General features: G+C 43.0%; 1 protein-coding gene across 2 annotated transcripts in view; it reads right to left on the bottom strand.

Annotated features, from left to right (window-relative positions):
• Nucleotides 1-364: 364 nt before the first annotated feature.
• Nucleotides 365-13726, bottom strand: part of npr1b (natriuretic peptide receptor 1b) — a 54287-nt gene continuing 40925 nt past the window's right edge. Inside the window, exons 17-24 of one of the 2 annotated variants that reach the window (XR_009939640.1) lie at nt 8057-8225; nt 7452-7598; nt 7037-7160; nt 4518-4586; nt 3320-3494; nt 2617-2715; nt 2361-2531; nt 1751-1873 (exon numbers count right to left, since the gene is read on the bottom strand). Coding sequence is in view for 1 of the 2 variants with exons in the window: in XM_062538444.1 (XP_062394428.1) it covers nt 1722-1873; nt 2617-2715; nt 3320-3494; nt 4518-4586; nt 7037-7160; nt 7452-7598; nt 8057-8225 (935 nt within the window). In the remaining variant the exon portion in view is untranslated. Of the gene's footprint in view, nt 1874-2360; nt 2532-2616; nt 2716-3319; nt 3495-4517; nt 4587-7036; nt 7161-7451; nt 7599-8056; nt 8226-13726 lie in introns of both variants that reach the window. The other variant, XM_062538444.1, reaches the window with a different exon arrangement.

Below are 13726 nucleotides of genomic sequence, written 5' to 3'. Positions count from 1 at the left end.
TGTGTTTGTGAAAAGGGATGTGGTGAATACATGAATAATAAAACACATTTTCTGTAGCGATGCTGTCCATATCCATAATTGTATAAAGTAAAATGTTAAAGGTACACATTGTAGACCATGAATAGATTTAGATCTCCTAAAATAGTCCCTCATCCATTTCTTGGTCTAGCACATAATTACAGCAGATAAATTATGTTTGGGAAGAATGATAAATACGATGAGTCACATAAATCTGAATGGGAAAACAGGGTTATGATGGGTCCAGCTACGTAAGTAAGTTAATGCAGAATATTGAACAGGCCATTGGAAAGGGGGGAAATGGCACAGCCTATTGGTTATCACTCTCCAGAGAAAACACTTCAGGCATTTGATCTTTTAATTCTTAAAAAACAAAAGACACAGACAGGAAAACAGGTTAACGGATCCTGGAAAGCTACAATATTATGTAGGCTACAATGAACTACTTAAACAATGAACAACAAATCACATCAAAGGTAACATAGTCTTTAAACCACCATATGGCACATGTATGGAACATAAAATAAACAATCTCCTATAAGACATTCTTCCTGTAAATCTATTGCCAAAGGATCCATTATTAGAGACAATCTCAGTGTTTCACAATGATAAAGAGAGTAGCTTCATCCATAAACCATTTGAATGTCAGCTGAAGCAGAGTCCTTTCATCTGTGATTTCTGAGCAATGACCAAAACTAGAGTTCATTGTTTTCAGGTCATCGCTGACAGTCTTGCTGATGTACTATATTGTTGTGGCGAAGTACTCAATCCATTTCTCCCATAGGTCAGTTAAACACAGAATCGGGTGAGCTCCAAGACAGGTGGCTGACCTTACTGGCACAGGCAAAAACTTGAGTACCATCACCAAATGTCCAACTTATTGCCAGGTTGTGTGACATAAAAGATATACAATGATACAACTACAAAGAATCACATCTTGGCATGATATTTATACATAGCTGTCATTTTTGACATAATGATATTTCGTGTCAGTGAGCCAATGGTCTTCTGTTTCTATGCAGTTATTCTTTAGTGAGGTTTACTTAGTGTTGTAGGAGTACCAACATAGTTATGCACACACATTCTCTCTCTCTCTCTCACACACACACACACACACACACACACACGCACACGCACACGCACACACACGCACACGCACACGCACGCACACACACACACACACACACACACACACACACACACACACACACACACACACACACACACACACACACACACACACACACACACACACACAGTGTATTCAACATTTCATACCAAATAAGGCTCAGTTGTTTGTTTTTTTGAAGTGCTTGAATTTTCTCCAATGTGCCACGCTCGCCAGCCTAATTACATTACAGGACCACTAGATGGCAATGCTAGATCTCATTAACCATTTAACAAGACGAAGAAAGCCACTGCCACCGCTGGACTGAATTCTTCATTCTTGCAGAACCATATATGAGCGGTGTAAAAAACACTGAAACATCTACAAAGCAACAAAAGGCCAAATCCACACAATTGTGACAAGTGATAATATAAAGTGTTTTTTTTTTTTTCCTTTTTCTTTTTTGGTGGTGGTGGTGGTGGCACGAGGCGCGATCCAAGAGTATGCGTACTTCTAGAGTTTCTTTTGTGTCTCGGCCAACAGTGACCCTCATCCTCCCCCGTTTGTCCACTCTGTCACAGGCCGCAGCGAGTGTTCAGTCACTGTCGCTCGTGCTCTCCCCCAGTAGCCAATAGGTCCTCATCTTCCCCTTGCCTTTCATCTCCACGTCTCCTCTCAGCTCCAGCTGGAAACAGTTGAACTCTACCAGCACATTGTGCGTCGCCTCTGACAAATGGATTCTCAAGGCTAAAAGGTGGAGAGAGGAAGGAAAAGAGAAAGAGCGAATGAGAGAGAGAGAGAGAGAGCACAGGAGAGGCAAGAGATTGAGAGAGAGAGAAAGAGAGAGTGAGAGAGAGTCATTAATTCGTCAGTTAGTAAGAATTAATACATTGCTATGCTAGCTGTGAGATGGCAACATGCAAACATTAGAGTCACCTCTGATGCCAGGTGTGAATGAGCTGTTTGAAGATCATCCACCAGAACCTCAGAAGCCCACCCTTAACTGTTAACCTCACTTTTTAAACACTCTTTTAACTGAAACTGGCCAGCACAGAGCACAGCCCACTGTGGAGCATGATGAGATGTCTATGTTATGCAGACGCATTAATTAGGTGATCTCTAATTTGATTCCAGCCTCACCCAGACCTTTCCTCTTCCATCCCTGGCAATTATACTGCCTTTGATCCATATTGAATGAGGCTGGATCTTTCCCTGGGTGGAGGGTATCAGTTACCTTGTGCCATCTATACTTGCTCCTGTCGTTGTCATTTCTCTAGCAGCCACCGTCAGCTGAATTCTATTCCATTCTCTTATGTTACTGCACAGGGATAAAAATGGAAAGAGCCACCTCAGTGCATAATGATGCGCTGATTGTTCAACGTGGAGAGGAGCACAGAGGATGGGACTGAGAATAAAGTGAGACAATGACTTTGGTGAAAAATGGAAACGAGTCCTATCCTGTAGTTTAAACTTAGGGATTTAAGTGTTACCTTCGCCAGTGGATTCCATGCGAGAGGATGTGTTGACTGTGTCTCCAAAGAGACAATACCGAGGCATTTTCAATCCAACCACACCGGCGCAGACAGGACCTGTACACACACACACACACACACACACACACACACACACACACACATCCAAACAAAGAACATTGACGCTCATCTGGTGCAGAGATCGATGGGAGGGACAGCTGCACAATGCAGATAAAAACACTTCGCTGCTTTCAGCATTTCCTCTTCAGGCTCAGTGGACAAAATCTCTGTAGACAGATAACCTCCTCTTTTAGGGCCAGCGGTCTGATGGTTATTGGCCAAACTAGTAACTCATCATCAGTATCTTCAAACATTAATGATATGGGTTTCATCAGGTCCCTTTCCACCGGTGTATTAATCAAACACCATGCAGTCTGCATTCAAAATCTACAGTATATGTGCTTGATTTGATACACCTGTGCAAAGGGACCTGATGAAACCCATGAATACATACACATGCCTTTTTGCCACTGTATACAGAAAATGGGCAATTCATAGCATTTAAACTACAGGTGTTTTATTGTGAAATATTTGTATGCTATTAACGTGACATTCAATGCATTAGCATGTCCAGCCACGCGATAAAGATTGATACAACCGATATGGATGCTGAATAACGCGTGTGGAAAAACAGTAATGGCAGCATGAAGGCTACACTCACCGCTGTGGAGTCCTATACGCAGCTTGAGCTGCTGATCCGGCCGGTGGCGTATCTTGAATGTTCGCACAGCCTCCAGTAAAGCTAATGACATGCGGGCAATCTCCCGACCATGCATCTTCCCGTTGCGAACTGGGAGGCCGGATACCACCATGTAGGCATCTCCAATAGTCTCCACCTGGTGAATAACCAGGAGAACAGGTATGCAGTTATGAGACTTTTTTAAACAAGGAATGGATTACATTTATATCAATGTGGTTTTTTAAGTGCTTCAGTAGATTTCTTCATCATAAACTCTATCATCCTACATAATAAAAAGAATACTTTTTATTTAAAGTGCATAAAAGGTTGTTAAAATTATAGTCATCTCATAAAAATGAAAATGAAAATAAAAGTCAGTCAGTCAGTCCATAAGCTATCTTGAAGAGATAAGTTTTAAGAGAGTTTTAAGTCTGCTTTTAAAGTCTGGCAGTGAATTCCACAGCTTGTGGGCGATGTAGTTGAAGGCCCTCTCTCACAGGGTGCTCAGGTTCACACTTGGGACAAACAGATGCCTGCTGAGGAGCGGGCAGGGGTGTAAACTTCCAGGGGATCAGTGAGGTAGGTGGGGGTATAATTGTGTAGGGACTTGTATGCCAGGAGCAGGATTTTTAAATGTGTTTTGTAGGCAACTGGAAGCTAGTGCAATTGCATAAGCAATGGTGTTACATGGCTAGTTGATTGGGAGCATGTTATAATCCTTGCTGCAAAATCCTGGATGAGTTGGAGCCAGTGGAGTAGTTTATTAGGATTCCAGACAAGATGAAATTACAGTAGTCAAGGCGGGAGGTCAGGTCACACACATTGACAAGGACTTCTGCACTCTGGTGAGTGCTGGACGAAGCCGTGCAATGTTCCTTTGATGGGAAAAAGCACTTTGAGACACACTGTTTATGTGTGCACTGAACGAGAGTGTATTGTCCAGTATGACACCAAGGCTCTTGACTTGGTTGGAGCAAGGGATGGTGCTGCCATCTACAGAAATGGTGAAAGGTTCCATCTTAGCAAGAGCTGATCTGGAGCCAACCACTAGAAGCTGATACATCATCATGCACTTGTACTCTGCACAATGACAATAAAGTTGAATCTAATCTAATCTAATATACCGGCATCATCAGGACTAAGTGGGTGTCAATAGAATGGTTGAAAATTGACTGCATACCTTGTAAACATCGAAGTTATCAATGATGGCATCAAAGCAGGTGTAGAGATCATTGAGGAGAGTCACAACCTGAGTTATAAACAAACAAAGCGGCAAAGCTGTCAGAGAGAGCCCACAGGAGAATAGACAGATAGACGGAAAGAAACAGAGAAAGAGACAAATGGAGAGAGACAGAGAGAAAGACATGGAGAGAAATAGGTTGACTGGGAATCAAATCAAGTCACTTTATTTGTATAGCACATTTTAAAGAGAAAATATCACTTCACAGGTATGGCAGAGAAGTAATTGCCTGTACATAGAAATGGAGCCCAGGTTTCATTCAAGAGGTAATTCAAGTAAAAGACATGAAAAATAGGGATGAAATAAACAAATAAAGAAAGAAAATAAAACAAAACAAAAACAACAGGCAATAAAGGCATAATCATGATGCAGTTAAAAGAAGAAATATAGCAGCATGTGGGGGCCAAGCTTTGGAAATTTGGAAAGACAACCCCCACCCCCCCCCCCCACCTCCCCCCGTGACCACCATAGAGGAGTATTTGTGTGCTTGTGTCTGGGTTTGAGAGAGAGAGAGAGAGAGATGAAAGCATTACTGAAAAATGAGCTGACTTCCTGTAATGATAGCGCCCCCCCAGCGGTCAAAAGACATGACATGGGAGAGTTGGCGTGTGCAAATGGAACACCCCCCCCCCCCCCCCCCCCCCCCACGACCACCATAGAGGAGGGTTTGTGTGCTTGTGTCTGGGTTTGAGAGAGAGAGATGAAAGAATTACTGAAAAATGAGCTGACTTCCTGTGATTATAGCGCCCCCTTGGTGATCAAAAGATATGACATGTGTTGTGCGTTCTCAGGATGGTGTCTTGAGTCTATATACCAAGTTTGGTTTTGATACTTGAAACCGTTGCTGAGATATGAGCCTACTTCCTGTGATTATAGCGCCCCCTTAGTAGTCAAAAGACATGACATGGGAGAGTGGGCGGGTGCAAATGGAACCCCCCCCCCCCCCCCCCACGACCACCATAGAGGAGGATGTGTTTGTTTGTGTTACATTAATGTTGAAATATGAGCCTACTTTCTTTGAATACAGCGCCACATAGTGGTCAAAATTTGCCAAACTTATTGAGACTCCTCTTCATTGGGTCCTGAGCCCATGTACTAAGTTTGGTCTTGATACGTGAAAGCCTTCCTGAGATATAGGTTCTCTTCCTGTGTGGCGGCTTCGCCGCCAATTTGGATTGGCTATTACAGGCGAGCACTTCCGTCAATTGTTCCACAAAGCAATGCAATAATAAGTCATGGTCTGAAGATGGTGTGTGCAAATTTTGGTGAGTATCGAATGAAATATGTGACCTGTGAAACTTTTTGAAAGTTTTTGACCTTGTCCTGTTGGTGGCACTAAAGCCTGAATGGTAAAGTCTTGTTAATAAGTGGGTGGGGTCATTACTTTTGCCTTAATGCACTGAGCAAGTTTCAGCTTGATAGGTCAAAGCATTGTAGAGCTACTTGCATTATTGTTGTTGAAAAATGTATAAAATTTGACCTGTTGGTGGCGCTGGAGTTTTGGGGTCTGGCGTCTGTAAATTGGGGAAAGTGGTCATTGGCCATAGAGGAATATGTGTATTAAATTTCAAAACGTTTTACTGTATGGTTCTATGGCTTCCATAGAGATATAGGTTTAATGTCTGTGTGGCGGCTTCGCCGCCGATTTTGATTGGCTGTTAAGGGCAAATAATTTTGTCAATTCTTCCAAAAAGCAATGCAATAAGAAGGCATGGTCTGAAGATGGTGTGTGCAAATTTTGGTGAGAATCAGATGAAATGTGTGACCTGTGAAACTTTTTGAAAGTTTTGACCTTGGTCTATTGGTGGCGCTACAGCGTTTGTGGAAAAGTCTTGTTAATTGGTGGGTGGGGCTATACCTCTTGTGTTAATACACTGAGCAAGTTTCAGCTTGATAGGTCTAAGCATTTGAGAGTTATTTGCATTAATGTTGTTGAGAAATTGATGAATTTTGACCTGTTGGTGGCGCTAGAGGTTTGAGGTCTGGAGTCTGTAAATTGGTGAAAGTTCTTAGATTTGTGAGTAGAATAAGTGTGCCAAATTTCAGAACTTTTTACTGTATGGATCTATGGGCTGCCATAGACTTCCACTGGAGAAGAATAATAATAGGAAAAGGTACAATCACTATGGGTTGCCTCGCAGCTTCGCTGCTTGGCCCCCAATAAAAGAGCAAAATTCTTCAGGTGCTCTTTTTTTTAATTTTTTTTTTATTGGGTTTTCAGATTGGACTTGCAACTGTAAGACAGGACTTGATGTAAAAAGGAAACGTGTTCCAAAGCCTAGGCGCAGTGAAAGTCAAATGAAAGAACTAAGTAGAAACAAATCCTAATTGTGTGACTTCCTAACATCAACATTCTTGTTCAAGCCTGTGTGGTGGTTTAAAGATGGAACTGCTGGATTGCACATCTGGTCAAACGGGACAGAGAGAGGGAATGTGCTTGTTGATTTTGGCCTTCCTACCTGCATGGGAGTGCTGGCTGCTGAGAGGGCAGTGAACCCGACTATATCGCTGAAGTAGATGGTGACCGAGTCAAAGGCCTCAGCCTGGACTGTCTCCCCCCTCTTCAACTGCTCTGCAACTGAGCTGCAGACCAGGCAATAAGAATGAGTCAGTGTGTAGGCTCTGTAACTCTGGAAAAATTAATGCAGGGCAGACTTCAATTAACCTTTATTTTTTTATGATGATTACACCATGAGCTCATACCAAGATGTTTACATTGCACAGCGCATTATCTAAATTACACAGTGACGTACACACAGTGACGTACACACAGTGACGTACACACAGTGACGTATTATTGACCCAATCTGCCCTGTCCAAGACACTGCACTGTGCTTGAAACCCAGAGACTGTGGGGGTGAATATGTGACTCACTGTGGAAGGATCTGGTAGAGAAGAGCTTCCGCTTTGCGCTTCTCCTCCAGGTAAGCCTGTGTCCTCTCCTCCACTAACTCCTCCAAGTTGTTGGCATACTGCTCCATTCGCGAGAGCAGGTTGTCCAGGATATTACTGCTGTGCTCCCTGCAGTCAGACACGTGGGAGGGAAGGCGAATGGATGATTAGCGCCACTAATACACACACACACACACACACACACACACACACACACATAGAGAGAGAGAGGGACCAGGGCAGGAGCCTGCATGTCTGCAGATGCTGTTTTCCATGCACGCAATAGAATACACAAGTTACAAATGAGCACAGGTATATGGTCTGACATTGCAGGTCCACATCCAAAATGGTAAATAAAAGTAAATTAGGAAAAATGTATTTAATTGTCACAAACAATTTAATGCAGAAGCCCAAGTCAGTCGACAAGTGGTAAGAACTTCCAGGACATACTATGAGCTTCAGAGCTAATTGGCACAAATGAACTGTGCCGAACTCGGTCGGAATGCACTAATGAAATGATGTGGCTCAGTGAAGCACTTCTCATCCCTTCCCCGGGCCTAAACATTGTGTACAGGCAGCCCACACACCTGTTCTGCTTGCGCAACTGCATTTTGATCTGGTTGAACTCCAGCCTCTCGCAGGGGTCCTCGGCCCAGCAGCGCTGCATCAGCTGGCCCAGCTCCTCGCTGTGCATCTGGGGGTTGACAGTGGGACGCAGGTGCGGCCACTCGCCCAGGGCCAGGCGGTCAATGATCTCTGTGGAGGAGCACAGAGGAGGAGGAGGAGGAGGAGGAGGAGGAGAGGTTAAAAAAGAGAGATCTGTGGCAGAGGGGGCAGCATCCTCCTCTCTCTCCTGGGACTAGGAGACTGGGACCCACACACACACACACCCTTGTCTGACCTGTTCTCCCTTTGTCCTGTCTTATTTGTCTTATATGTTGTGCGTCTTATATGTAACTATATGCCTGCATGGAGAAATTGCCCCTCGGGGATAAACAAAGTTTGTTTCAATTGAATTTAATTGAATCCTATACCACAGTGTTTCACAACCTTTTTTCCTTGAAGACCCCTTGCCTGTGTCTAAGACAAGCAAGGGTCCCCTACCCTACTCCTACCCGCATACACACACAAACTACCCACATACACAAAAGACATTGTCTTACTCAACAATCAGGGTCCGGGGAAGAATTACCCATGCTTAGCTTAGCTCGACCTGAAGGTTGCTTACACAAGTTCAGAGGTCAGAAATAATAAATAGCTACATGAATTTAAATGTGGAACAAAAATATGTTTTAATTTGGATTATGGAGTTTTGATTATCCAACTGGGTGTGTTATGGGGATTCTATACATTTAACGTGTGCAAATATAATTGTGGTAACCTTACAACCTCAACATTGTGCGGACCCCCTGCAATCTTTGGCGGTCCCTAGTGGGGTCCCCGGGCCCCAGGTTGGGAACCACTGCTATACCGTACATATAATGAGGGTCTAGCGCCAACAAGGTCGTATAGGTTCTAGTCTGGCCTGAGATCATTCATTTCTCAGTTCTACTCCTCTACGTCTCTTAGGCTGGGTGAGCCCTGCCTGACCTGCCAGCGAATTTGGATATCGCCTGGCAGCTCAGGCTGGAAAGCTGCACATCTATCTCCCCTGCTTCCTCTCCACAACCTTTGGGTCCAATCACAAACTAGCTTACCCAGAAGACACACCCAGATCGTTGGTCTGATTGGTTGAATGGCTATCCAAGCGTATGGAGTCATCTGAACTACACCCATTGATCACGCCTCTTGTCCAGAAGAAATAAAGCGCAGACTCCCCAGACTAATGTTCAATCTTAAAAGACTGAGCTTAGGATGGTGATTGCCAGACTACAAGTCTCTCCCACTCATCTCCTGTCTTCTGCCCTATCAATCTAAGGGTAGAAAAGCCAAGAAATGAATCTTTTCAAAAATAAGAGAAAGAGAAAACGGATAGCATTAGTTAAGATGCATTAATTGTACATTATTATTATTATTATTATTATTATTCAAAGCTGGTTTGTTTGTCAATCAGAAATTTGTCTCATCCTCTCACCGAGTCTGAGTCAGGAAATAATGTTATCCCATCCCATATCCCATCTCATTTGATGAGAGAAGCCAAACATAAATGAGGTCAAGGACATTTATGATCAAGATCAAGGTCGTATTTTCAATCACGAGTGACTGTCTCTGCCTCTTATCTATTCAGGAAATACACCTATTCTGATTGCTCATTTGCTTGGCTTTGTCTGACTCTTCACCTCACCTATTGTACTGTATATGCATATCCCTTCATCTTTTAAACCCCTTTCATATATTTTTTGCCTGTGTTAGCCTTCATATACATTGTTTGTTTGCATTTTCATCTCATAATGAAAGGCTTTGCAAAGGCTCCAAACAAAATTAAAAGTGTTTTTGGTTTTCTGCATATAATATTTTTCTCTCAGTCTTTTTTTATGCAAATTATTTTCTGGGGGTCATTTACACTTTCTTACATATTCAAACTTCCTACAAGCACACAAAAAATGAAAAAATGCTCAAAGACCCCCCCCCCCCCCCCCCCCCCAATTGCAACTAACACTAACAGCCTGGAAAAGGCTTTTCTACTGTATATCAAATATTATACATTAATCATACAGCCATAGCAACATAGTGCTTTTCCATATAGCTGTAAGTACAGAATCTCAACCTCAGACTGCAACTGACCACATCTGAGCACACTAGCTAAATGATACGGACATTTTCCAGGGCTAGGCATAGGACTATGCACAGAATGTCCTCAAACAGGGAAGTACTGAGGAATCTGTGTTTGTGTTGACAGAGCTTTGTGTTTTTGTGTCCTCAATGAGCTCCAACAGATGGTCCGCTAATGTAATGTTGGAATGTTCAGCACTAGTGCAATTCTGTTACACTCATTTCATTCTACACTCACTCCCTGTCTGTCACCTTTGCTGCAGTGGGTGTCTCAGGCATCCGGACCGGTGCACAACTAATTCTGTGCTACAAGTCTCAGTAAAAACACAAGGCCTATTTCAGAGTACCAAGCTGTTGTTGCACAACATTTTAATAAATCCTGTCAAAGTTGTAGGTATCAATCATATATCAAACATATGTTTACTGTCCTGGTGTTCACTTGCAGCACAATGCACACATACTAACATGCTACCCTGGTTTTATCTCCTTGCTTGCTTGCTCCTGGGGGTGGACAGAGAGTCTATATTGCGAGAGGACATGATCGATGTGAGTGGTCAGCCCATCTTAATGGGGATCTACTCGGATGGTGTGCATTAAAAGCAGGATGTAGCACTGTTAGCGGTGGCTAATGAGTTTAGTGAAACAGAAATAGCCAAGCCAGCTGCACAAAGAAACCTCTCCTCACCGCCTGGTTCGGCTTTTACCAGCCTACTCTCAGCAGGATAAATCGCAAGTCACTTAGAGAGTTTTCCAGCCTAGCCACTCACTCTAATTTTCTCCTCAAACCCGCAACCCCCACCAGTTCTGCAGTTAGTCTGTAAACTGTTATGCTAACACTCAACATCTGCTCAGCACATGATGTCATATATTTGCACATTATGCCTCATCCATTTTTCCATCAACAGGGTTCTCATATTTTGACAGTGATGACATTTGGGTGTGACAGATTACAATGCATTTGGTATTAGGCCTAAATAAGCATAAGCATAATAAGGTCATTGGTTGCCATGGACTATACTAACATGTACGGAATATGCAAAGAGACAAGCAACAATAATTGTGAAAGAGGACAAAGTGTGAGGGCAAACCTTTGAAAAGGCAGATTTTCAGTGGGGTTCTGGGTAGAGAGACTGCAGCAGAGTACAACGACGAAAATAACTCCACATCTAGCCTACCAGTTCAGCACACACTTGAGAACATGAACCATGCTAGTGTGCCCTCCGCATCATCTTCATTGGCAACAATTGGCTGATCTCACAGCAAGGTTATACGATTCAATCAACCCAGAGACTGGGAGCTTCACATAATTGGCCAGACTCACAAGAAAACCACTGCTCCTGTTCTGCACAGGTGCAGTGGGATGGATGCCCATCATGAAAAAAAATTGCTCAATTTCACCAGTTAATGTCAAGAGTGTTTAGTAGTGAGACAGTGAGAACCTGGGGCAGCCCTGCAGTGCTGAGAATGGGAGGGCTGGAGCAAGACAACACGTGGAGCTTGGGGGCCTGTGTGTGATGTGGAGCTCATCTCATCTCTCCACGCAGAGTAACGCAGGAGGAAGGACATGTGCATCTCTCCTCTCAGGCGGTGAAGTGGCCCCTTTGTGATAATTGGTGGAGGAGGGGGGGGGGGGCGGCTCGCCTGGCCACCAGAGAGCCTGAGATGATGCATGGGTTGCTTGCCAAGAATGATCAAATAACTTAATGGATCAGATAGAAATGGGCTTCCCCATCTATAATCTCATTGCCAGAGTGCTTGTTCAGAGCACATCACAAGAGGGAGGGCATGTGCCTGTGAGCTTTATGAAGGAGGAAATTGTATTTGTGTGTGTGTGTCGTTATGTGTTGCTGTTGTTGTTAGGAGTGACAGGAAGTAGTGTTTTTGTTGAATTCTGTGACATATAGCGTTTATTGGCACCCCTGGGAAGGATGACTGAAAAAAGTGATACAAAGAAAATCAATGAACGTATGGTGTTATATCTTAATAGGCTTCCACACTGGACAGCTATGGTGTGCGATGGGCGGAGGAGGTGAGGTGTCGATGACACTACATTGTGTCCGACGCACCACAGGAGATTTCAAATCTGATTGATTTATTGGGGGTCAATTTTACCCCACCGATATCCCTCCTGTAAGGATACCACCTCCATTGCAGTGTGGGCAGAGGTGTCAATGACACTACGCTATGTCCAACCCACCCCAGGAGATTGATCAGCTCCATAGAAAACAAGTGTAGTGAGCCTGAGAAAAGAGGACCTTGGAATTTAAGTCTGAATTTCCCTCACGGGATCAAAAAAGTATCTATTCTTCTGGAGATATTCCGTGAGGAGGAAAGCTCAGAGATTCCTTGCTTTGTGTTCTCTAACTTTATGAGATGTTGTAGGAGAAGGCTAACGCTCTTTTATTGGAAAAGTAAGGCTTTAAAAAGAATACAATACAGGACTGCTAATAATTGTGGCTTGTGTGTGTGTTTTGTTAAAAAATATGTGTTTCTTTAAATTATGAAAAAAAGAAAAAAAACAAAGCAAACGTTAAAAAAAAAAAAAGTTTTGAAATAAGCCTTTAATAAAGCATGGGAATTTGTTAAAAGCCCATGGGCCTTTATCAAAGGCTTTTGAAAATATTTTTTTCTGATCAAAGTTCCTTTGTTTGTTTAATTTTTCATAAACTCACTCACACTCATACAGAAGAGCACATGTTTGATGCGAATGCCTGCATTAGACTATCTGTTTATGATGAGGATTTCTCTTCTCAGAATAGATCAGATTTCCCTCAGGGTTGGATTTTACCTCATTTATTTAAACGTGAAACTAAAACAAAAAAAAAATCTTCCTCATTTACTCATCTCGACCAGGCCACACCTGGTCGAGATTGCTATAATAATACCACTGTAAAAACACCCACAGGTGCAAAGAACTTTGAAGCCGAACATATTTGGATTATGAACCATGAGCTTTCAAGAAGTCTGCCTTTCTGAGTAGCAGTACAATAGACTGTTCTCGTGTTCAAATAAATTCTAGGAGAGAGTTGATTATAGCAGTATTTGAGCTCCGCGTTAGGCTATTACTTGCAGGGCAATGAGGCATGACACCCATTGAGACAGCGGCTCTGCCCAGTTTGTTTTTGTTATTAAGGTGTCATCACATAATTGCAGTTGCTGAGGGTTAAGGATTAATGTTGCTGACAATAAGCTTGGCTTACAGACACCTTCAAGAGATTTCGCAACAAAATAAAAAATCAATCCAAGTCCTTTATCTGCCTCACATTTCTCTCTGGTTCACTCGGCCAAAGTGGTTGCTGATATGTGGCTGTCTCGTGAAATGTTATCATTCCCCTGTGTTGAATTCTAATTAAACAGTCATGTAAAATACAGATACAGAATCATCCAAGCTGTTATGCTCCCTATATGCCAAAACCAGTGTAAAAACACATAAGTTAGTCTGTGTTGGCCCCTGGTTAGAGATCAGCATGGTCAGTGGTCTGCAGTTTGTCAAAACACAATCCTCTTCAAAACTACTGATCTCCTGCATCAATCCAGTGACAGGC

The sequence above is a fragment of the Sardina pilchardus genome, chromosome 6 (assembly GCF_963854185.1).
Source record: "Sardina pilchardus chromosome 6, fSarPil1.1, whole genome shotgun sequence".
In the NCBI taxonomy this organism is placed as follows: domain Eukaryota; kingdom Metazoa; phylum Chordata; class Actinopteri; order Clupeiformes; family Clupeidae; genus Sardina; species Sardina pilchardus.
Note: the sequence above shows the minus strand (reverse complement) of the source record. Positions and strands in the feature narration are given on the sequence as shown.